This window comes from Falco punctatus (assembly GCF_963210335.1).
Source record: "Falco punctatus genome assembly, chromosome: Z".
Classification (NCBI taxonomy): domain Eukaryota; kingdom Metazoa; phylum Chordata; class Aves; order Falconiformes; family Falconidae; genus Falco; species Falco punctatus.
In genome coordinates, this window is record NC_137586.1 from 13,509,529 (window position 1) to 13,535,141 (window position 25,613).

Here is a 25,613-nt window from a genome sequence, read left to right on the forward strand (position 1 = left end):
TTAACAGAACACAGAACAAATAACCTTATTATTTTAAAATATTAGTGTTTTCAGCAAGCGCAGAATTAGGGAAACAAGTTACCTTCCATGTTGACTGCAAGTATTTTCCTTTAAACACTCTCTGGACTCAGCTTTCACAGTGCAGAACACGAACAACCTTCCAAGTTCTTAAATTCAGGGAAAGAATGACATAAAAATTGATTATGACATTATTCCATCATTCCTCAGAATTCTGTGAGAAAGCTACTCAAAATTTGTTAAGAACTAAGACAGATGAAACAGCAAACCACTACTGAATTTATATGAGAAATTCTGCATCTTCCTCACAATTCTAGTTTATCTGAGTAAGATTATGTCCACCTCAGCAGATAGAGCAACCGATGTTATTTTTAAGCAAAATTTGCTGTTTAGAAATACACTGAATATGATAATGAACTTGAAGGAATACATTCCGTAATTAATTCTAAAGATACAGGAACTACCAGCTTTTCAAAGGGAGAGGTGATATGGAAAGAAGTTATAAACTCCATATAAATCAGTTCTGGTTTGCATTTTTAAAATCAAAGTAAACTTCTGTTAATGGCTACTTACAACATTTAGCTATATATGAACACAAATACACTTACATTGACTTTGGGAGCTGGGAAGAAGAAATTCCATGATGAAGCTAAAATAGATCTGTCGTTTGTATTCTGATATACCAGAAACACACTCTGATGGTAGATACTCCCATTCAAACATTATTATAAAATAAAATCAAAGCTTTTTCTTCCCCTACAGTGTGGGTATTTTTATAACATAACATATACACAAAACTTTAAAGCTTTAAAAGGATATAAATCTTAGTTCAAACATCTCCCCTGTAAGTACTTCTCCCACCTTGAAGTTTTTGTGTATTTTTATAACATAACATATACACAAAACTTTAAAGCTTTTAAAAGATATAAATCTTGATTTAAACATCTCCCTTGAAAGCACTTCTCCCACCTTGAAGTTTCCTGTTAGTTGATGCATTTGTGTGCCACTACTTCTACAATGACCTTCTTAACATATAAGTAACTGTCCAGTTATACATTTACTCTTATAAAACTCAGTAATTTATTTTGATTTAAAGCACTCCTGTAAAATCACAAAGATTTAATCGGAAGACCTCTAGAAGAACAGAATCCATACTATTTGAAGCTGTTTATATCAACTGTTAATCAGTCACTTTTGATCATTATGGTTAGTTATTAACCTGTCATTAACCTCTAGATTCTCTTGTTCCTGTCTTTTCTAGATAAATTAATCCTCTAAGATTCTGTTATTACACTGAAAGGTATTGAAAACATAGTTAGATCAACTATGGATACCTTCCAGAAAAAGAAATAGCCAATTTAAATTCCCATGGCATATACTGGATTTTGCAGATAGAGTTCTCTTCTCTGTGGTCTACAGCTCGGTAACACGTTCTTTGAAACAGGAGCACCAAAACTATTATTTCATATGATTATTTCAGTGTGGTGCTAAACCAAAGCTGACCTAATGCAAACAAAAGCTGAGCAAAGACCAGTGCCAAGCCAGGTTACCAGAGCGGCACCAGCAGCTGCATGGGCACACACGTGTTTCTGAGACTTTCCACACACACGCACTGTTGAAAAACACCTCTGCACATGTGTCGCATGCATTTAAACGTCAGAGATTTTTTCCACGCTTTTTGCTCCCTCCACCCTTCACACGGTGCCAACACAGTAATTCGTGCTATTATGTGAATTGTTTCGGGAAAATTACCCAGGATTATTTTTCGCTCGTTTTTCGTTTAACTGCCCGCCTGTTTTTCAGCCAGAGTCCTCCCCACCGCAGCACCTGCGCTAGCACAGGAGCAAACTCAGCAGTGAGCCGCTGAGGCCGGGGTGGAAGGAGGGGCAGCGATTCACACACGGACCAAGCCCGCAGCCAGCGGCTCGGCCAGCAGCTACACGGCGGCGGGGCTAGGCCGGGGCTCGGCTGAGGTGGCAGACCCCGGTCGCCCGCTGAGGCCTCCTCGCAGCCCACGGCAGAAGATCGCCGAACGGCGGGGGCCACCGGCCACCCGTGACTAGGAAGGCCCCGGTAACCCACACCCCAGCCCCCAGCGCCCGTGCGCTCAGCCGCGCCCCCCGCTGCCGCTGCCGCTGCCCCCGCCCGAGCCGCGCCGGCCCCGCGCAGAGGCCGCCCCACCGCCCGCCGCGCGCCACTCCCCTCGGCGGCCGCGGGGGCGGGCACGCGCCCCTCCCCTCGCAGCGGCCTCACCTTCCTGCTCGCCTGCCCGCCCCGCCCCGGCCCCGCCCCGCGGCCCCGCCCCACCTGCCGCGCATGCGCGGCCCTCGCGGAGCCGCGCGCCCTCGCGGCGGTTGGGCCGCTGCAGCGGGCGCCGCCGCCTCCCCGCCTCCCCCGCGCATGCGCCGCCGCCGGTCGCCGTGGCTACGGGACGCGGTGCCGGCTGTCGCGGGGGGCCGCCGCCGCTGGTCATGTCGGTGATTCTGTGCGAGTGGCTGAACGAGGAGGTGAAGCTCTCCCGGAGCGTGGGTGAGCGGGGCCCCGCCGCGCTGGAGGGAGGCAGGGGCGCGGGGGGCGGCGGGCTGCCCTGTCAGCGCGGGCGGCGGCCGCCGGGTCAGGCCTTGGCGCCTCCAGGGGGTCCCGGGGGTCCTCGGGGCCGGCTCCCGCTGAGCCACCGACGAGCCCTCCCGCCTTCTCGCACCCCCGTACCTCCTCAGGCACCTTTTTAACCTACATGTGCAAGACAGTGATTTTCGAGGTGAAGTTAATTTTCCTCAAGGCACGAGTGCGCTCAGGTGGTACGAGGAGCTCTAGCTGCAACTGCTAATAAGGACTCCAGAGAATAAAAATATTTTAATATGTTTGCAAAGCAGTGCTTTGTTTTGAATGGTAGGTGTTGTGCTAGCTTTGGAGGAACATTTGTTCTGCAAGGAGGGAGCAACTTTCTGTGGGAGAGAAGCATATTAGGTCTAGCCTTGTTTTCATTTGCATTTTTTTATGGCAAATGTAATTACAATTTATAGATTCTGCTATGATCTTAATGACAGTTATGACAGTGTTTACCTTTTAACACTGGAAATGAGAATTACATGACTACCTAAAGCTTATGTTGCAAAATAACTACACCGAAAGCAGATTTATTTTGTGACTTGAACACTGGTTTTTGCTAGATCAATCTCCTAAAATTCCTCTGAATTTAATAAAAGTTAGACTTCATTTTGTTGTTGAGATTAATATATGAATTCTTGTAACTATCTTACTTCTTTTTTTAAACAAACAACAAAACCCCAAACAGTTCCAGGATCATTGTCAGAGGAATTTTCTAATGGATACCTCCTAGGAGAACTTCTACACAAATACGGTCTTCAGGATGACTTTAATCAGTTTTCACAGAGCAGGTTAGTACATATGGATAACATGTGTTTTACAGAAATTAGACAAATTACTTATTTTTCAGTTAGGATTTGCTAATGCAGAGTGGAAAAGACATCTAGAATTTATGAAGATTGGATACATTTCCCATTAAGTTAAAAGCTACTTGTATTTGATGCATGGAATAGCTTCTTATTTCGAGAGAGATTGATGATACTTCTTCAAGAAAATTACGCATTTTGATTGTAACCATTAGAGTAGCAGGTTAGACCAAAAGTTCAACAAGAACTCTTCCTGATAGAAGGGTGCTTTGAGCTCTTGTCTAAGCTGGCTCCTGTTCAGGGAGGTGCAATTAGTGATGATACACTTCAGCAGGTGCAAGAATAGGTTAGAAACTCTGCTGAGACAGTGTATGCCTGTTCGACAGAGGTGGTGATGCATGACAGGGCATGATCCCCACTACCCACTGGAGCAACTATTTAGAATGTCAGAGGCCTCAACTCAAGACTGCTCTCCGAAGAAAGGATGTAATTCCCCATGTCTCAGGCTGCAGGGAATGCCCAGAGTCTTTACTTAGCCTTGGCCTAAGGGGGAGAGGGTGGTGTTGCCAGCAGATGTGTGTTCTCATGAAATATCTGTGTCACCAAGTCAAGTTGCTGCAGAAGGAGGTCAGTAGACTGTTCAGCATCACAGATGATGAAAAGGAGATTGACTGGATTTTCTCTGAGATGCTGCAGAAACGGGAACCTGAAATCTCAGCTGTGCTGAGGGAGAGGTAGTTAGAATCTGTGCTTGTTGGGTTGGGGAAAAGGAGACGGCTTGCAGCTTGTGACTTCTGGCAAGATAAGGAAGATTCCTGGTCCACCTGCTGGTCTGTAGCTGCGCAACAGGTTCAGTAGCAGATGAGACGCTGGTGGCTCTGCAACAAAGCATCTGAGCTGGCAAAGTCTGAACCACACAGGAACACTAGGAGGAAAAGGTGAGTGATAGCAGTGGGAGACTTTCTCCTGCAGGAGATGGAGGCACCCATCTGCTGATCTCACATGCCAGCCAGGGAGGTTTGCCACTTGCTGAGGATTGGGTTCAGGACTGTGAAGACTTGTCCAGCCCTTGTACTGTTTATCCCTGCTCTTCTGTATGGGTACCAGGCATACTGCCAGAGGGACCCGAAGTGTATCAAGAGTGGCTCTGGGGACAAAAGTCAAAGGCATGGGGGCCCAGGGTTTTTTTTCTCAATTTTACTGGTGGGTTGGAAGGCCTTGATGAGAAGTAGTTAGATTCTACAGGTCAGTAAGTGGTTGTGCAGCCGCTGTCAACAGCAGGGATTTATTTTTCACATTTGTGGGATCCTCTCTGAAGGTGGAAGGAGGAGATGGGATCCACTTGACCAAGTTAGGAGAAAGCATCTTTGCCAACAGGCTGGCAAACCTGGTGGGGATAGCTTTAAACAAGGAATGAGGAGGGAAGGAGATGATTGCTCTCAAACAAGTCACGAAGTGATTGCCTAGACTGGCAAGCAAGAGGAGGAGGGTAATGTGAATAAGAAAGACAAAACAGTGCAGAAGGCTGCTGCTGTCCACTCAGTGGAGTAATGATGGTTCGTTAACTATGATCTCGAAGTGCAAAAATCAAGGCGACCACGCCAAGGGGTTATGCTTCAATTAAACAGCAAAAATTTATTATTTGCCCATAAAGCGGCTTGCAATAGGTAGACAGAAAGTAAAGGAAATGTAAAGTAAAAAGAAAAGGAAAGAGGATTATAGCCACCACCATGGGTCCAAGGCGTCCCTATGGTCCCAGGTCCAGACAGCGTCCCACCGGTCCTTCCGATCGTCATGATCCTTGGTGGGGAAGATCTCCAAAGTTCAGTTGCTAAGAAGCCATCTTTTTATGCCAAGCAACACACCTTGCTCCTCTTCTGGTTCATGGAATAGTGCCAGTCTCCACCTTCTTAAGCCATGTTATCATGCATGTCCAAAGAAGAGTGCCCGAGGCGTGGTTTGCTTCAGAGGTGGGTAGCTTCAGACCAGGAGGTGTGGTTTTGTATTGTAATGATATTATAATGAAGAAAGTTCACCTGAAGATTATGTTTTCTGGTTCGTTGTTATGACCACGGTTGTGATCTATCTTCTGGACAGTTGTTATGCAGCCTTATTGTAGTTGTTCCTTTCAATCCCAGGTGGCAGGGAACGGCATCGTACTCCTTGTACTGTGCAGTTCTCCTTTCCAGGGTGTAGTAGTTCCTTTCAGTCCCAGGTTGCAGGGAGTGGCACAGTACTCCTCGTACTGTGCAGTTCTCTTTCCCAGGGTCTTTGTGTCCCAGTGTCCATGAGGAGCACATTCCATCTCCAGGTCTCTGTTTGCAATGTTGAGACAATATTGTTCTCTTTAGACCGACTCTTACAGCTGCCCACTGCCAAATGTATTTATGCAATCAATGATGTGCTAAGAAGACAGCATTATGGGAGAAGCATTCACACTTTTTCTGGTAAATAACACAACTGGCTGCCTCTCCGAAGTGTCTGTATACTAATGCATGCAGCATGGGGAATGAAGAGGAGGAATTAGAGGCCTCTGTGCAGTTGCAGGACTACAGTATCGTTGGAATCAGAGAGAGGCAGTGGGATGGCTTACACAACTGGAGTGTTGCCGTGGCTGGATATAGGCTCTTTAGCATGGACAGACTGGGAAGGTGAGGGGGAGGAGTTGCCCTTTATGTGAAGGTGCAGAGAAAAAGCATGGAGTTCTGCCTTGTGATAGATGTTGACCACTTAAGATCTTATGGGTTAGGATTAAAGGAAAAAGGAAACTTGGTGATACTCTGGTGACTGTTTGCCACAGATCACTTGAGCAGAAAGAAGTAAGTAAGTTTTTCTTGAGACAACTGGAGGAATCCTCCTTTTCACAGACCTTGATCTGAATAGGGAACTTCAATGAAGTTGGTATCTGCTAGAAGAGAAACACTGCCAGGCACAAGCAGTCCAGGAGGTTACTATGTGCATTGATGATAACTTCCTGAGAAATGTAATTGAGGAGCTGAAGAGGGGAGACGTTCTACTAAACGTAGTATGTACAAACAAGGGGGATCGGATGCAGCTTTAACTGCAGTGACCAAGAGTGGAGTTAATGGTCCTGAGAGAAGTGAACAAGCTGTCAGGAGGGCAAACTTTGGCTTTTTCAGGGATCTGCTTGGAACAATCCTGTGTAAAATGATCCCGGAGAGAAGAGGGGTCCAAGATAGCTGACTGATTTTTTTAAAACTTTTATTTTTTTCCTTCCAAGGATCATCATCTCCAAGAATAATCCATCTCACTGTGAATAAAACTGAACAAAGGCAGCAGGAGGCATGAATGGGAGAAAAAGGTGCTACTGACAAAACTCAAACATAGAAAAGCACAGAGAGACTGAGTATGCAGGGATGGCTTTAAGAAAGCCAGCACCCATTAGGGGTAACAAATGGTGAGAGACACAGAGGCCATCATGAAGGGCTTTTACAGGTATCTCCACAGCAAAAGGAAGGCTAGAGAAGACATTAGCCTGCTGCTGACTTGGGCACAGGACCCAGTAGAAAAAAAAAATCAGTGCTTATATTGAGGAAAACACTACTTGTGCTCCCAAAACTTTTAGTATTCTTCCCAGGGCTCTGAAGTTTTTTTGACTGACCTCAGATTGACTTTTTGTTGTGACATTATTTGTACCCATGTGAAAGAGCAGGAATGGGTGGTAGTCTGAAGGTTGTACTAAGCTCTTCACTCTTGTGGTGACGTTCCTAATTTGGACCCCAAGGAGGCAGAAAACATTTCAGAAGGCCCAGTCTGCAAATGGATTCTTCCTGGAGGGAATCAGCGATGATCATAACTCACTTGTTTCTTCTTGGTGCTGTTCTTTCTGAAGGTTTTGTTGTGAGGGGTTGGTCTCTAACCTAGGCAAGACTGCGTGTGCAGATTCCTTCTCTGTCTTATTTTGTGTTTCATCCACCATTCCCAGGGCTTCGTACCTATTCTGTAACGGTACCTTAAAGGGTAAGGAAGGATTTCTCTTACCACTCCATGCTGTAACCTTCTTCCACCCCTCCCTGTCCCCTGCGACAGCGCCTTCCTCCTGGCACGAAGCAAATCCAGGATGTGGCGCCATAGTGGCCATGCTGAGTTGACTCACGTGCATCACAGATGGCAGAGTATGGCTCCATTGATGAATCTCCCTCTCCTTGAATACTCTTGAATACTCCTCAGTCTACCATGTGAAAGGCTGAGGTGCTTAATGCCTTCTCTGTCTTTATCTACTTTACTGGTAAAACTCTCAATCAGAAATGCCAGGCCCCTGAGACTAGCAGAAAAGTCCGCAGCAAGAAAAATTCACCCTTGCTGGAGGAAACACAGTTTAAGGAACATTTAAATAAACTGGCAATACACAAGTCCATGGGACCTGATGGCATATACCCACACATGCTGAGGGAACGGGATGATGTTATTGCTAAGACACTCTCAATGATCTTTGAAAGGTCCTGGTGACTGGGAGAGATTCCTAGGACTAGAAGAATGCAACTGCCACTCCTCTTTTCAAGGAAAGCAAGAAGGAGGAACTGGGGACGTACAAGCCCAAGCCAGTCAGCCTCACCTCGGTCCCTAGGAACTGAGGGAGGAAGTATGCATGGAAACCATTTCCAAGTACACTAAGGGCAAGAAGACCACTGGGAGTTGAAAGGATGGATTTGTGAAGGGGAAATCATGCCTGACTAACCTGACAACCTTCTACAATGAGGTGGCAGCCTCAGTGGTTGACAGACAATCAGCACGTGCTGCTTGCTTTGACTTCTGACACTGTCTTCCTTAACATCCTCATAGACAAACGGATGAAGTACGGACTAGGTAAGTGGACGGTGAGTTGGACTGAAAACTGGCAGAACTGACAGGCTCAGGGGGTTGTCATCAGCAATGTGAAGAGCGGCAGAAGGTCAGTGGTCAGTGCTGCACCCCAGGTGCTGAACCTGACACCAATATTGTTTAAGATCTTCATTAATGACCTGCATGGTGAGACAGAGTGCATTTGCAGGCAGTACAAAACCGTGGGGAGCAGTTGACCATCCAGGTGGTTGTGCTGCCCTTCAGAGGGACCTCGATGGGCTGGAGAAAAGGGCCAACAGGAGTCTCACAAAGTTCACCACAGGGAAGTGCAAAGTCCTACACCTGGTGAGAGAAAACCCTATGCCTTCAGCACCAGCTGGGGGCCTTGAAAGCAGCTTTGCAGAGAAGGGCCTGGAGGCCCTAGAGGAGACCAAGCTGACCGTGAGTTAGCAATGGGCCCTTGCAGCAAAGGCGGCCAACAGTGTCCTGGACCATATTAAGATATGGCACTGGTGAGACCCTATCTGGAGTGCTGTGTCCACTTCGGAACTCCCCAGTGCCAGAAAAACATGGTTGTAATCGAACAGGTCCAGAGCAAGGCCCTGGCAATTATTAATTTCTAGGAGTATCTGGCATATGAGAGGGAGCAAGACTGTATGTGGTGTTCTTTACCACAATACCCTATGACATTGTAAAGATAATTTAATGTTTTCACCTTTCTTCATTATTTTCTAATAATTACTGGCATTGACCTTTTGACAACTATTGAGAATTGAGGCAATGCTTTCTAAATTCCAAGGTGTTTCTTCTGCACATTAGATCAGTTATTACTGTGTAGTAGTCATAGTATGGTCTTGGAATCCTATAAGAACCTTAACCAGCTAATTTTATTTAATGTCTAAAAAGTAATGGTTTTAAAATTTGGAATGTGCTATTAAGGAAAAGCATATTATTCGTGGATAATTTGGTAAGCTGGCATCACCTTACTATGTTTTAACATACCCCAAGGCAAGATCATACCTGTTGGGGTGGTGGTATAGAATTGTAGATTAATTTTGTAGCATAGGCAGCTGTTATCTAGAAGGCACTAACAGAAAAGAATGGGGGCATTGTGACTAGCTAGTCGAGGTCTACTTAAATGTATTTGCTGGTTATGTTGCATAGTTCTTGAACATATAAGCAAGCTAATAATAATTAAGAAAGCAATACTACCTTTTAAAAAGGAACACTACTGGAAAACTTTTTCCAGTTTGGCTGTCCATAGTTGAAAAATAAAATATTGTGGTTTTCCCTGAGCTCTTACAATGAACTTGAATTAAGATTTAGAACATTTTTGTATTATAAGCTAAGGTTAAGAAATTCTATCTGATCTGATTACAGGACAAAAAGTTGAGGTGATAACCAACACAGGTTCTCAATGCATGTGAGGTGATTCCTGACAACAGGGCTCACCTCAATCTCGCCTTAACTCAATGGCAGAAAAATGTTCAATAGTTTTAAGCTGCAGTTATATGTAATTGTGTAAGGAATAAGGCATGGACTATAATAGTGAGAATAATGAGCTCCTGGACTGTTTCATCTAGGAATAAGGTGAATACTGTATTACCAGAAGGTCAGAAGTTAAAATTGGACATTTTTGTAGAGTTACGCTGTAGCTCAGTTGGCCTCAAAAGCTTGTTGGTTCATTTGAAGGAACTATTGTGAACTGAAGTGATAGAGCAGTATAGAAAGCATGATGTTCTGACTCAGATTGAAGTTATGAAACTTTTGGATGAAATATGATGTATTAGTTGTGGTACAGTGCTAGTTTATTGTTATTGGGTTTGGGCCTGTGTATCTGTTGATCTTGCTATTTAGATTCTCCTGTGAAAACACTCAAGAGAAACATTAATCTGAAATCCACTACTTCAGTTTTCAATATAAATTGCTCATTGAGACCATAGTGTTTTCAGTGCTACTCCAACCCATGCATCCATTTCTTTTTATTGGAGAAAAAATATGACAAAGTGTTGTGAGGGTTAATAGGTTATATTATTTATAATAATCACCTATATTTTGGCTAGTTAAAGCTCAAGTAGATTGATACAATTAATATAGAAACTTCATTTTGTGGATGGTATACAATTAGCTGCAACTGAGGGTAAGCTTTTGCTGTCAGATACACTTTGTGTCTGCATGTATCAAGATTTATATAACCCAGCGTGTTGTCTGTTTTTTCTGCCTAGGAGACCAATGCAGTTACATGTACCACAGTATAATAGCTAAGCCAAAGTGTGGGTTTTTTTCTGCTCCCATCTTGGCATGGGATTAGTGTCATGACCATGCTTGTTGCAGCAAGTTGGAATTGAAAATAAGTTTCTGTTCTGATTGTTGTTGTTGTTGTTTTTAATCTTACAGAGTTACACATGCAAAACTTAACAATTTTTCTCGCCTGGAGCCTGTGCTTCGCCTCCTTGGTATACAGTTTAATGAGAATGTGGCCCAAGACATCATGACAGGACGACATGGGGCTGCAACAAAGCTTTTATATGAATTGTATATTGCTTTAGAAAAAAAGAGAAAGGCAAAGCTCACTGACATAGCCATGGAAGTAGTGAGACCTGCAGGAAGTGCAAAGCTGAAGTCTGTTGAAAGTGGTTTGTATCGAGAGGTAACTATTCCTATTTTGTGTAAATATATAGGAAAAAAGGTATCATAATTACATGTACCTCTCAAGCATGTTGCATACTTCCCCACTTTTTAAATCTCCTATTCAAAACCCAATACTTACATGGAAAAGAAGCAGTCCTTTGCTATGTCTTACACATAAACAATAGGATTACATGGTTTACCTGTGACTCAAGGACATTGATCACCTGTGTTTTGTGTTCCTTCATTTTGGCTCATTCTGTGTTACCTTCTCTGTTTCTAGTCTTTCTCCAGACTTAAAATACATACAGTAACAAAAGCTAGTAGTTGTTCAGCAGCTGCCATTTTACTCATTTAATCAGTTCAGATTGCAGACTGCATTGCGTTCTAGGTATCAACTTAGACTAATTTCCTCTCCAGGAAACCTGTTTATAGCTGTGTTGAGCTTCATGCCACAGTGGTTTGGTTCCTTCTGCTGCATGTCTCTTCATATATTTATACTGTGCTTCCCTGCAATAACCATATGCTGAGTAATAGGAAGAAGAAAAAACAAGGGGGAAAGAGAGTATCTGAAAGAAGTCAGCATCAATGTAGTAGATTCTGTTAAGGATGTTCTTCTTCAGCAGTAATGTTCAGCCTGTGCAGACCATAATTTGTTACCAGGATGAGCAATCTTTCATAAGCTATATGTTGTGAATCAAATTTAGCTGGGTGAAAGTTCATGGGTTTTTTTCTGTCACGCTTCCTGAAAAATAGTCTACAAGCAGAAAGTTTGCCAACGAGCGCAAACCAAACATCCCTTCCCCTGTAGGTGTATAGCTTAAAGAAGATAAAGCAACTGAGAGTAGCTGCTATCAATAGACAGGCTCAGAATGGCATTTCAGTTGTAGAATAGTTGAAATTGGAAGGGGCCTCTGGAGGTCACTTAAATCCACCCTGTCTGAGGTCACAGCCTCCTTGTCTCCAAACTGGACAGAGTTTGGCATTGTTCAAGTTCCAATCAGCATGTTCTTTGCAATGGAGCTATTCCTGTTCTTCTGAAAAATATTCAACCATGTTTATATTTTGTTCTGTGTACCTTAAGACAGAAAACCAGTTTGAAATGATTATTGAAAATTTATTGTATTTAAATATATTTCTTACTGTTTCTGACATTATTGCTTGATGTTTAATTTTAGCAGTTGAAAACTTCAGTGCAACATCAGGCTGATTTGCAACTACAGCAGATTTCAGAGCATTTTGAAATAAGATCTAAGGCAAGGGAAGGTAAAATAGCACGTACACATATTGAAGAACAACAGAAAGTTCAGAAGCTCCAAGAGGAACAAAGAGCCCAAGACACTGGAAAGGTGACTACTTACTCTTTATAGACTTGTGAAGAAGTATTTTCTTAAGGTCATGTACGTAATGAGTTAGTGAAAGCCAGTGTGAATGCTATTTAATTCTGTGCTAGACAGTAATGTTTATACAAAAACAAACAAAAGCATTACATATGGCAGTCATTAATATGTAGAAATAAAGCCAATATACTGTCATAAGAACCTTAAAAACATGCATATTTTAAAATAACTTAATGTTAAATTGAGAGTATTTGCATATTTTCATGTATGGAAAATGTTTATAGATTTGAAGACAAAGCATAGATTTCACAGCTGTGTGTTTAAGCTGTCCATGAAAGAGGTTTATGACATTTTTCACTTGTGAAGAAAAGATGAAACATTGCTTAAAAGCAGGAAAAAGACACAGAGAAGGGGGCCTGTAGTGGTTATGACCTCAGAACACCTTGTAGCTCTGTGTAGCTGTTCTGTTAATGTAAGAAAGAGGAACTTATTTCTTAAGATACAGGAGCACTCATCCAAAGTACAGCCTGTAATTTATATAGAGGAACTGGCCAGCTATCCAAGGGGTGTCAAACCACAGTAAGTTGACTAATTTGAGATGCATTTTGTATTGCTAATTAAAAGGAGTCTTCTTGTGGTTAGTTAGCTATTCTATTGCCACTGCATGAGCAAGAATGAAAAAAAAAAGTCATTTCATATATCTATAAAAGAAAACACAAACAATATTCAAAACAAAATCTTAAAAATTAATAATATCTTATTTGATATTTTACATATTTATTTTTTAAATGTCTTTGGTTCTTTGTAAAAAAAACTTTTCCACTCAATTCCACTTTTAACTGCATGTATCTGTAGTGCACTTTTAACTAGTGTAATTTAAAAGTTTATTACTTCTTGATCATCTGAGACTCATTGTTTAGTGGTAATACTACCTAGTGGTATTCTCAGTTTCTGTGCTATATTCTAACCTCAAACAGGTACCATACTAGAACTAGAATTTAATGCAAGCCCTTAAATGCCTATTAGGCACTGAGCACAAACTGTTTTTCTTTACACATGTGCTTTTATTGCACTGCACTATTTGTTAATGCAGACGTAACATATATAGATGTAACATTTTCTGATACTGATATTTAAGAAATACATCTTCATCCTCAAATACTGAGAACATATACTACATATTGCTAAATTGTCCAATTGTTCAGAATGTAGGAAGATACTTTAATTTGAATTGCATTTTACAGCATCTACTTCTTGATATAAAAATGGTGATTTATGGGTACTGAGGTGATTTATGAGGCTGAGAATATTCTTAAGACAGAGCTTAATGGTGAACAAAAGATAAAGGATATTTTACTTTCATGGTGTTTTAGTGATCCACTTTAAATTAAAAAAAAAAAAAAAAGAAAGAAAAAGAGAAAAGTAATTTGCCCTGTCCTGGAGCCTGATAAGTTCTTCTACTTTCTACCTGGAAGATTTTTTTCCTTATGGCTTAATTACATTTACTTCACAGATATATAGGTAGTGTATTAGGGCCATATGGTATATTTTGTTTCAATTCAAGTATTTGAACACAAGATGTTGAACATTCAGCATCACATAGGAAGAAGGAGACAAAATGAAATAATGGCCAGGATTCAAGCAGCCATTATACAGATTCCAAAGCCACCACCAAGCCACACCATAAAAGCTATTGAAGCCAAAAAATTCTTAAAGAAGAAAAGAGAAGCAGAGGTAACTATCATCTATATTCTTTTAATGTTAATTATGTGAATTTGCAAAACATGATTACTGGGAGCATTTACATTTACAAATACTGTACTTGCACCATGAAAAGCTGCTGATGTAACTGTTAAAATGATACAGGAGACCCAAGCAGTGAAAATTGGGCTAAATATTAGTATGATTATGATTCTGCATTTGTTTTTTAGTAAAAATTTCTTTTGATATGAAAGTTCATATTGAGTAAATACAATAAGTACTTACAGTAGTTAATTGCTGACAGTATTTTAGCTTCTAGTCTACTGAGCAGAATATTTGAAATAAAAGCATTAATGGTTCCTTCTCATTTGTGCATAATGAAGTTTTGCACCATAATGTATGAACTCCTCTGTAACACACTATAAAACCATCTGCTCTATCGAATATGTTAGTAACAAGCTTAGATCAGATCAAGAGATGATGGCAATGCAGCAATAAAAAAAGTATCTGTGTTATCTAGTACTGAAAAGAATTTGGAGTATAATCTTACAGTTACATAGATTGTTTTGTTATCAGGAGTGCAAATATTGCCAGTTTTTACAGTTGTGCAACCGCGACAAATGCATTTAAATCTAGAGTGTAGGAACATAATTGCTTGAGTAACTGTCAGGGATAAATTCAAGCTACTAAATCTGAAGCAGATCATAGCCTACAGTATCTTGTTTCAAATAATTCAAATCAATGTGGGAATTACATAAACTGCTAGAATTTTACTCAAAATCCTTATTATCCTGCAGAACAAATGGCTGCAAAAGCTTAGGATTTTCTGGCTGGTGGACATAGGTATAGCTAGGCAAAGGGGAGTGGGGAAGGAAATGAAAGCTAAAAAAAGGAAATAGTTATACCTTTTTTCATGATCTAGCTGATGCTTGAAGTATTTTCAGTGTAAACGTTTCTGTTGTACTAACATGACAATGTTAGTAGACAAGTCAATGGAAAATAATTCCCTAATACTTAGTCTGTTGAATCTTCCTTATGATGCTTTGTGAAGAGAAAATAAACCTTAAGGTTTGTGTTATTTCTTCAGGACGTATTCAAGGAGATTAAAATGTTTGAGAAGTCTATAGCAGAAAAGGCCTCTGCAATATACAGCCAAGTCACTGACAGGTAATATTTGGATCGTAGATTGTTAAGATTGGACAGGACCCTATTTCTGGTGCCTACTATCCATGTGGGCAGCTACTTGAGGAAAATGTAATGGCTTGTTTAGTTTAAACTGTGATTGTACTTGAAGTGATTGTCCCACCAGCACTGCAAATATTCCAGCTCCAGCACTGTTGCAGTGTTTTTACCTTACCTTTAGTTGTAGTAGGGATGGCTCAGGTTTCCTTTTCTCCTTTTTGCCATGCATGCAGCAACAGAAAAAGACATAAAGTGCACCCCTTCATTCTTGATATCAGTTATTGATTCTGCAGGGTCAGTTAGACTCACAGAGAGATGAGAATGGTTGTGGATGTACATGCACAGTAACACACTTCAAAGAAAATAGAGAGAAGTAACCTTTCTCCTTAGACTTACTTGTACATTAAATTGTGTGTGAATAATTTCAAACAATATTTATTCTGTCACCTTTAGTGATATGCATACCATACTCAGAAGAGGTGGCAGTCATGCATACTTTTGTAGATACTTTGTGTATAAACAGCCTGTGATTAATAACTCTGCAAAACTGCACTGTGTATGGATATATTGAAGAGTAACCCATCTTTCTTTGATATCCTGTGAGCTATCGTAATTTCCTGTTTCTGCAGAATTTGGCTTCATATTAGCAATTGAACTAATTGACAGTTGGCTCAAGTCAGTGCTGGAGCCCTCCTCTGGACTTAGTGGTCTCACAAGAGCATCAAGAGGTAGCCACAGTGTCCACAGAGTGCTGTTGTGCAAAGAGTTATGTGTCAGACTTGTCCATAACTATACAGAAAACATGTAGCTGTAAGAAAACATGTATAAACCATAATTCTTATGAAGTCGGTGATCTTTTTAATCTTTTCAATCAGAGATATGCAAGAATCATTGCAAACACAGAAGCTGGAAGAAACAACTTCAGAAACGACAGCACAGACAACAACCGAGCTGTTAAGTATTTATTCAGATGATGAATATATAAGGAAAATCCAAAAACGTTTAGAGGAAGATATGTTTGCTAGAGAGCAACGAGAAAAGAGACGACGAAAAATGCTAATGGAACAGTTAATAGCACATGAAGCTGAAGAGGTGAGAAAATGCAGTAATGTAAATGCGGTACGCAGTAATCTAAATTTTTGCTTACAGCTGTAAGAGAGCAGTATTTTTGATAGGTTGCATAAAATTTGGAGGCACTAAGGGGAGGTATATACGCTTCTCTCTGAAAATAACTTTTATGCCCACCATTGTCTTTCCTTGAAAAAAAGGGAAGGTTGTCCGTTCTTTCTTGCAACCTTTATGTCATACTACATCCTTACCAATCATAAAGGATCAGATGAAGGCAGCAGAGCTAAGATGATTAAAAATCAGTTGAAGACCTGTCTTCTAATCCTCCTCCCCTTAAAGTTAAACTTTAAGTTATTAAAATATGTACTGGTTCTGAAAGAGATACTTTCCGAAGATCTGAAGACCTGAAGAAGATACTATCTAAAGAAGATACAACAAACATGGCTTTCCTTGGTTGAAAACCTGTATTTACAGATGTGTCATGTCAAGTTTTTGATCTGGACTGTACTTCTGAAGTTGTTGTGGTGGGTGATATGAGGAAGCAAAACATATTTTGCAGATCAGATCTTTAATTTTTTATATGTTATGGAATAGAAGATGTGTCTCTGGAGAACGTGTGTTGTGTCCTAAAATGGATGTTGCACGTTACTCCAGTCCTATCCCATAAAGCACAAGGCTTTTCAGATTCCTCCTCAGACACTCCTCATTCAAAAAGCAGCTCTTAAGTTACTGACTTCAAAGATCTTTTGCAATGATCGTATCAAAACAGAACATTATAACTTACTGGGTTTCTGTGATTTCTAGTTGTCTTTTATCCTGGTATTGCACTGGGAGTCCTTAGGTTAGATCACGTAAGAGTGGTAGTAAATGGAGTTACATCCAGCTGGTGGCTGGTCCCCAGTGGTGTTCCCCAGGGCTCAGTGTTGGGGCCAGTTCTGTTTAATAGCTTTATCTATGATCTGGATGAGGCAACCGAGTGCACCCTCAATGAGTTTGCTGATGACACCAGGTTGCGGGGGAGTGTTGATCTGCTTGAAGGTAGGAAGAGTCTGCAGAGAGATCTGAACAGGCTGGACTGATGGGCCAAGGCTAGTTGTATGAGGTTCAACAAGGAGAAGTGCCAGATCCTGCACTTGGGTCACAACAACCCCACACAACACTACAGACTTGGGGAAGAGTGGCTGGAAAGCTGCCCATTGGGAAAGGGCCTGGGGGGGTTGGTTGACAGCTGGCTGGACATGAGCCAACATTGTGCCCAGGTGGCCAAGAAAGCCAACAGCATCCTGGCTTGTATCTGAAACAGTGTGGCCAGCAAGACAAGGGAAATTATAGTCCTTCTCTACTCAGCACTGGTGAGGCTGCATCTCAAATCCTGTGTTCAGTTTTGGGCCCCCTCATTTCAAGAGGGATGTAGAGAGGCTGGAGCAGAAGGGCAATGAGGCTGGTGAAGGGTCTAGAGAACAAGAATTAAAAGGAGCGGCTAGGGGAACTGGAGTTGTTTAGTCTGCAGGAGACTCAGGGGAGATCTTACTGCTCTCTACAACTACCTGAAGGCAACTTGTGGCCAGGTGGGGCTAGGTCTCTAGCTAACTAGTGGCAGGACAAGAGGAAACAGCCTCAAATTACACTAGGGCAGGTTTAGATTGGATATTAGGAAAAAATTCTCCACTGAAAGGGTGGTGAGGCATTGGAACAGGCTGCCCAGGGTGGTGGTGGAATCACCGCTCCTAGAGATCATTAAAAATTATGTAGATCCGATGCTTAGACACATAGTTTAGTGGTGGACTTGGCAGTCCTGGGTTAACAGCTGATAATCTCAAAGGTCTTTTCCAACCTAAATGAATCTGTGATTCTATATGTGTTGAACTCAGTATAGCTGAGCCTTCTCCACTGCTGTTGCATAATAATAGCAGTTCAGATATGTGGCGTCTCTGAAAAGGAAAAGTATGAAATAATATGTATATTATATATATGTATGTGTGTGTGTGTAAATATATATCTGTAAGCATTGGCATGTAATGTCTGGAGATGTTTTTGGAGTTCTTAAGAAAAAAATAAATTTGTTGAGGTAGGCATCTAGAAATTTGATGACTTCTCAATATCTATCCCAGACCTATATATTCTATGAAAAACCTCTGCAGTGGCTGAGATCAGGAGTTCATCTATCCATGTATCCTCTCTGAGCTCTCATTCCAAGAGATTCTACATCATATTGGTATGCATAGACTATGAAGTAGTTTTGCAACCCAGTTGTCTGAAATCACTGTAATCCCAAAATTTGTTCTTTACTGTCAGCTGTTGCAGCCCTAGCACAACCCCAGAAGCCTGGACTAGTGGTTCTGATAGCTATGGCTATCAGCTGATGGGCATAAGGCCAACAGCAATCACTGGGGACTTGATGGATACAGCAGTTCTAAGCCGGCAAAGCTAGCCAGTGCTGTTGAGGAGGAGGTCAGACAGCTGGTCTGCCTGCAGTTGTAGGACAGGCCTTGTCAGTTTGAGATGGAGGAATTGTTGCAACGTGCTGTCAATCAGATTGGCTCCAGTGGGGCTCCAAAGCAAGGCAAAAATAACAATGGTGTTCCTAACCTCCCAGGAAGAAAAATCAGCATTGGTGTAGGAAAAACTGCAAGTCACAGAGTGCAGGTATTGGAAGGAAAGACAAGTGAGCAGTTGATTGGAATAGTAGTCTGACCAGATCAGAGAATCTGTTGAGTAGTGTTTTGGTTCTAAATTAGCAGAGAAAGAGAGATGTCTTGACTGGAATTCTGAGATTTCAGAAATTAGATGTTGATTGGCGTAAGAGAATTGTGAAGCAAAGTTTTTTTTATTAAAAAAAATACACAAAGTAGTTGAAAGTTGCTTTCCCCCTCCATTAGGCACTGAACCAGAAAAGATTTGGGGACTGAAATTGTAGCCTTCCTGTAGATGTTACAGTCAGATTTTTACCTATACTGCATAAAACTTGAACACAGGGCACAGGATCATGTAGAGTCAAATGAATTTTGGCACAGGATCATACAGAGTCAAATGAATTTCATCCCTTCAGAGTGCTTTAATGTGTTTCATGTCCATGTGTATAAACCTCTACTGAAAGAATCTTGTTCAAATTTTTTAGTTTTGGCACACTGCAAGCTGGAGCCTGGGGAAAAAAACCAACAACTTTACAATTACATGTTCCTCTTCTAAGTGGAGCACAGGGTGATGCCAGTCAGGTTTTTATAGGCAGGAGTTGAAAGTGTTTGACAGTAACACGGTTTCATCCCAACTGAATCTTTGATCTCCACCATTTCAACAAAGTACTTGTTCTAAGTACTCATTATTTTTAAATGCTCTGTTCAGATTTTATCTCCCTGAATTTAGAAAGTTGTCCAAAAGAAGTTATCATTAGCAATAAATTGAGAAGATGAAAATGGGAGGGGAAATGAATTGTTACTAGGTTATTGCTTGTCAACCAAATAGATTTATGCATGCTAAGCCATAACTTTTGGTCATAAATTTTATGACTACATAACAGGACAGAATGGTTTCATTTTATGTAAATTAAACAAGGAAATAGAAAAATATGATCTAGTAATTATATAGGAACAAGATGAAACATAAACACATTAATGTTGACCACTGGATGCCACTGTTGTCTCAGGTAGGTAAAGTGAAAAAGTGTATTTTTCAGTATGCTTTTTCAGTATTAACTTTTCAAATTACTAAGATGTCCCATTTACAATATTTATGATTTCTTCAGGCACTTCACAGTCCTCTGTGTACTACCATTTTTATTTTGTCTCCTAGAATGCCCAGAAGTTTCAAAACTCTTCAGCTATAGGTTTTAATGTTTTGTCAATTCCTGTTTGTATGAAAGATAGCCACCAATGCTTCACTCCCTTATCCAATAAGCAGCCTTTTTGAAATTATGAGTTTGGTGTTCTGAATCCAAATTTGTCCAGGGTATAGCTCTGAGTTAACTGCATTTTCATATATTCTTGTTCCTTTACAAATTTCCTGCTGGCTCTTTTTAGGCCTACTCAGTATGTCAAAATATTTGATCACTTACAATATTGAAGTTCTTTACCATTCAGTTAACAAAGAAAAGGTGTCTTTTGTCTATTCTGAAGTGTTTTAAAGGAGCATCTTCCCATGTGCTTTATAAAGAGTGCATTCACCTAGATGAGGTGCTTTGACTGTGCCAACTATTTGAACCATAAAGTTGATGTTTAAATATGATGAATGACCACCCTGTTAGGGCGACTTTTTAAGTCCCCTGTGAATTAGGATTTAAACATCAGTTTTCTTCAGGTGGAGTAATTATTGCTGTACTAATCCATGGTTGAGGATAAGCAGTTGCAACTAAAGAAAATAATGAAGGATAATTATTTGTAATAGGAAGCAAAGTCTGTGCATCCTCACTGTTCTTTGAAGCCTTAATGAAATACTATGTCAAAGAAGCAGTGGGTAGAACTCAGGCAGCAAAGGGCATCATGTCTCTTTTTATTGTCTTGACTTCATGAGTGTAAGAGACAAATGGACAAATGAATTCATCAGTAGACAGTGCTATTGGAAAAATTTTGTCACCTGAAATGTATGAAATGACACATAGTATGAATATGTAAATGAAAAGTGCATATAAAGTTGTACTATTGCATTGTTTTCCATCTCAGTTGCATGCATGATGGTAATTCTGTGCATAGGAAAACAGTGTACAAACAATATACTACAAATAGAGTACCAAACAAAACACATTCAAAATCAGATCCTCATTTTTTTATAAGCTTTGTAGAGAGACAATACTGCGTGCAGGTGGAGCACTCTGGGATTAAAGCCTGAGATGACTGCACCTTTGCCATTAAAACTATCACGCAGTGTCGTGAGATTCAGTGCTAGGAAATGGAAGTGCAATGCTTGCATTCTGGTTAGAATAAGCAAAAAGTTGAGTGCTTTTTAGATCAACTTAGTCTTTTCAAGTCACCAGTATTTAACTGGAACATACTTTACTCCCAGCAATTGTAAAGGGAAAGGAACTTAAAAATATGGCAAGAGTTTTGTTTGAAGAATATTGGCTTCTCTCTAACATCAACATTAAAAGATCTAAACTAGTTAGAAAGCTGTTGCTCTTATTATTGCAATTAAAATAGCTGTGTTTTGCACCTTTGTGTTAGAAATCTATTACAGACGTCATGGTTGCATTGTGTAGCACAGATCTAAACCTCTTTGTAGAGTTCTTTCATAAATAGTATGATAATACGTAATATTTGATTTTTTCATTTATAGGTGAATTTATATAATGTGTTCTGACCACTCTGTCACAGACAGCTGATGAAAAATAAACCAGATTAAAAGAAAAATGAAGTACCACTTCTGTTTAGTGTGGTTTTCATACTACTACTAACTGGCTTTACCCATTCCTCTGTTCTTGGGGAAAAAAATCTTCAGATTGGTTCCCAGTTTAGGTCCTTAAATTTTAATACATTTCATAGCAGTTTTGCTGCATCTGAAATAAATGTCCAGGGGATCAGAAATTTCTTCTAAAGTTCTGCTTTATGAGCAGTATTTGGCAATGGGACTTGAGAGCAAGCTGGTGCTTTTGTTTAGAACTCAGAAGTAGTTCTGGAATTTGAAAGTAGTGGAGAAAAACTTCAGGTCAGGTAAGCATTAGTGTAGATACCAAGAACAATCTAGAGAAGTGTGGTAGTGAGAAGATACTATTATGTTTTGACAAGTGCTTTGAAAAGTAACAATTCACAGCCTTCAAAGTGTCTGTGCACACCGATCATGCTTCAAGCAATGGTTCAGAATTATTTTATTATAGTACCAGATAGGGAATTCTATTCATGTCCCAGTGAGAACACTGAATCTGTTACCTTGAAGTCTTGTATTTTCCTCTGTTCTGAATGCTTGTGCATATACCTGGTCTCCTGAATGGAGGAGAATGGAGGAGGTAATTATCCAAATCCCAAGAAAGAAGGAAAAATTTCAGACCTGTAGAAGAATAAACTAATCAAGGATCCAGCAGAGTATGGCTGAGAGTGGGGACTGGTGAAGAGCAGAGATAATGTTTTAAGGAAAGAGTATATCTTTACATACAGAAGAAATTATCTGAAATATCCTGCAGTTTCTTTGCACACAGGAAATATCCAAGTTAAAATTGAGTTAATCTGAACAAATGTATTTTTACTGAATATATCAGTTAAGACATATTAAGAATTCACTTCTATAGTTCTACAATTCTTACACAGTTTAGGAAAATAGTAATAAATAGGTATATTTGTTGTTTCAGATCTATGCATCAAATGAGCAGGTAAATGTTGTTATATGGCTGCATTCATATTTCTCATATGAAACACTGATGAGTTGTCTATGGAATAATTTATAAACTGTGCTTATTACTATTATTTTTTATCTTTTAGAGGGCTTACCGGGAGGAGAAACTTATCTACAGGCTGATGAGACAGTCTCAGCAGGAGCGGAGAATTGCTGTTCAACTCATGCATGTTCGACATGAAAAAGAGGTGTTAAGACAAAATAGGATTTTCAGGGAAAAACAGTATGAAGAAAGACGACTGAAAGAGTTCCAGGAAGCTCTTGATAGAGAAGCGGTAAAAGCTTATTAGCTCCCTGAATTGCTGCAGGACTGTTACAATACCTTCCTGTTATAAAATGGAATTTGTGTTGTCAACTGTTAGAATTCAGGACTTTTATAGGGACAGGGTGATTTAACCATTAATATATTCTTTTATCTATATTCAGAGTTACAGCTAAATTAATAATGGATAAAACTGAGCAACTCTAAAGTCCAATTTTGATCTTTTCTTCCAAATAATTTCAACTTTTTAGGAAAACATCTCTGTATGCTGAGTTTAATAAAGGCACAATCTTGCAGAGGCAAAATGGCAAAAGAGAATGACATAAGATCTTATTTCAATAATCATGTTTTTCGTTTCCTTTAAATGTAATCTCTTTAACACCCATTTTTGACAGAGGTTGGAGAAGTTTCACTCATGAGTGCTAATTTCTACCTTGGAGCTGATTAATAAATTAAAAGGATTTATAATCTTGTGGTAAATGGCCAAGTGCTACACTCATAGTGGGCCATAACATGATGATAGAAAACTTCTTTTTCTCCTACCAAAAACATTCATCAGCTCCGAATCCTCCCAACACAGCTAGAGTCCTATGTAATCAGCAGCTATACCTATTGGTTACAATATCTCTTTACGTAGGCTTTTGGCCAAAAGGAACATCATCACAGGTGCTGCTGATAATTTTCTGCCATGACCAGAAATTTTTCTCAAAGATTGAACAGCATCAATAATATCTAATTATTTGCAGATCAGAATCTTTTAAGTTAAATTACTTGTCATATTCTAAATGTGCATTCAGTTGTGGGTATCAGTGGAACTAAGCCTTTACCAGTGCATCTGCATAGTTGTTCCTTAGGAAGAGAACATCATTTCATGTTTTCCTGCCTCCTAAGCCCGGAATATGTTCTTAAACTGTTTGTCATGAAAGAAGTAATATATTTCTCCTTTATTTAATTGTATTTTAGTAGGTATAAAGCTAACAAACTAGAACTAATAGAATGAATACAAGTTTTTAGATTTGTTATGTGTTAATCTGCTTGCTGGCTATCCAGATCTGGTGAGAATCTAGCTGTTTTCATTACTTGACTTAAATGAAGAAGTTCATTTTTGTTTCCAGAACTGTGCACTTCTGCACTTTCATTATCTTTGCAATCTCAGATTCTCAAATTTACTCTTTGAAAAAAAATTCTAGGCTCTGGCAAAACAAGAAAAAATTGATTTTGAAGAACAAATTATCAAAGAACGAGAACGTCATGAGAAAATTGCCATTGAAAGAGCTCAGGCACGTTATAAAAAGCATTATTCTGTATGTTGGGAAGTGATTGACCAAATCGTTGACCTGTCAACAAAAGTAGCAGAGTATAATCTACTGACAAACAAGTAAGTGTGGTAGCTGTTAGGCAAAAATAACAGCTGTTAGGTAACTGTTAGGCTTTGTTATTCAGACTGGTTTAAGCACTGTAAGATCTTAGTAGATTCTCAGATACCTTACATGACAGCTCCAAGTAGCTTGTGTGGGAAAATGATGATACTACTTTTGTGTGAGGATTCACTGATATGTAATACAGGGTGAACTAAAGCCTAAAGACTTAACATAATTTCTTGAAAACTCAGCTGATTTGAATCCTTAGAAGACCAAGATCCAGTGGTTCTACAGCTTGTGGAACTACTGATTTCCCTTTTTATGAACAGATTCCTTAGTTTAAAAGTTAAAAACTGGGTGGTGCTCACCTCATTCTAGGTAGCTCCACTAGCTCAATGCGTCCTTAGTGTAATATAAGCATAACGAATTTCCTAAGATATACCAGCCTTCCTGGATGGTCCTAAGAGTACTGAGCAACTCAATCCAAAATCTTCCAAGTCCTACACGCCATGTTACCCTTTTCTGATGTGCCATAGTTACACAGTACCTGAGAAGGTCCTGAAAAGGCAGTAACCTCCAAGTGCCTGTGCTGTGGGAGTGTTTCCAAAACCACAGAGTGGGATGCTGTTGCTGTTGGTCTTTCATTAGACTATGAGGTAGAGCTTATAGCATGCAAAGCATGCCAAAATCTTAATTGCCTTTTAGGGTAATTGTGCAATTGTATTTTATGGAAATTATATAAATTTAGGTCCAGTAAGTACATGATAAAATGGGAAGTCTTGGTGCAGTTTAGTGATGATTTGATGATGTCCTTGTCTGACAGAGTCATGGTTATAGTGTAAGCTAGTGTCACATTTGCTTGTACTGAGTAGTGTACCATATGTTACAGATATTTGAAATATTTTTCCAATGTATGAATATCAAGGTTGTATCTGCATTTACTGCCACTATAGGTATGCTTTGTCTGTCCTTCCATGCACTTCATTGTGCAGGATGCATACAATAGGTATTCTGTCATTTTTGAACAGCACATGCAGAGTTTATTTAAAGCTATAACACTCAAATATCTACAATCATTACTAAAAAGAAGAAAGTCCCAATTGATGTAATCTTAAGAAGTAGTAGAAACTTTCATTTTGACCATTTGTTAAATTTAAGCTGTTATTTATATTGGTTATTTAGCAGCTCTAGAATTCTAATGTCACATATGTCAGTGCCCTGTTTGCATTTAGCTTGTTACTATATGCAGCTTATCTTGTTGTTTCATATGAATGTTTTCCCTTTCTAAAAGAATAAAAGAGTTTAATTACTCATATAATTATAAATTATTTTTGGTTTCAAGGAAAAAATTGTATAGATTTTTGGTGAGAAAAGGCTCTACCCCACAAAAGAGAAGAGTATTTTGGAGCCGGGAAAAATAGCTGTAGCAAAACTGTTACAACACAGCTCTGCCAGCCAAATGCTTTGTGATGACACATTTGTGAAAATACTGAAGCCTACAAGTGCCTATGGCTGTCATATA

General features: G+C 39.9%; 2 protein-coding genes across 2 annotated transcripts in view; one reads left to right on the forward strand and one right to left on the reverse strand.

Moving 5' to 3' along the window:
* PRLR (prolactin receptor) overlaps positions 1-2,265 on the reverse strand; it is a 148,040-nt gene extending 145,775 nt beyond the window's left edge. Inside the window, exon 1 of the mRNA XM_080372142.1 lies at positions 83-2,265. The gene's annotated coding sequence lies outside the window, so the exon portion shown is untranslated. The remainder of the gene's footprint in view (positions 1-82) is intronic.
* Positions 2,266-2,365: 100 nt separating this feature from the next.
* SPEF2 (sperm flagellar 2) overlaps positions 2,366-25,613 on the forward strand; it is a 58,863-nt gene continuing 35,615 nt past the window's right edge. The window contains exons 1-9 of the mRNA XM_080372163.1: positions 2,366-2,547; positions 3,314-3,416; positions 10,632-10,884; positions 12,041-12,211; positions 13,796-13,936; positions 14,991-15,070; positions 15,961-16,177; positions 22,555-22,743; positions 23,921-24,108. Of these exons, the coding sequence (XP_080228289.1) occupies positions 2,490-2,547; positions 3,314-3,416; positions 10,632-10,884; positions 12,041-12,211; positions 13,796-13,936; positions 14,991-15,070; positions 15,961-16,177; positions 22,555-22,743; positions 23,921-24,108 (1,400 nt within the window). The 5' untranslated portion in view covers positions 2,366-2,489. The remainder of the gene's footprint in view (positions 2,548-3,313; positions 3,417-10,631; positions 10,885-12,040; positions 12,212-13,795; positions 13,937-14,990; positions 15,071-15,960; positions 16,178-22,554; positions 22,744-23,920; positions 24,109-25,613) is intronic.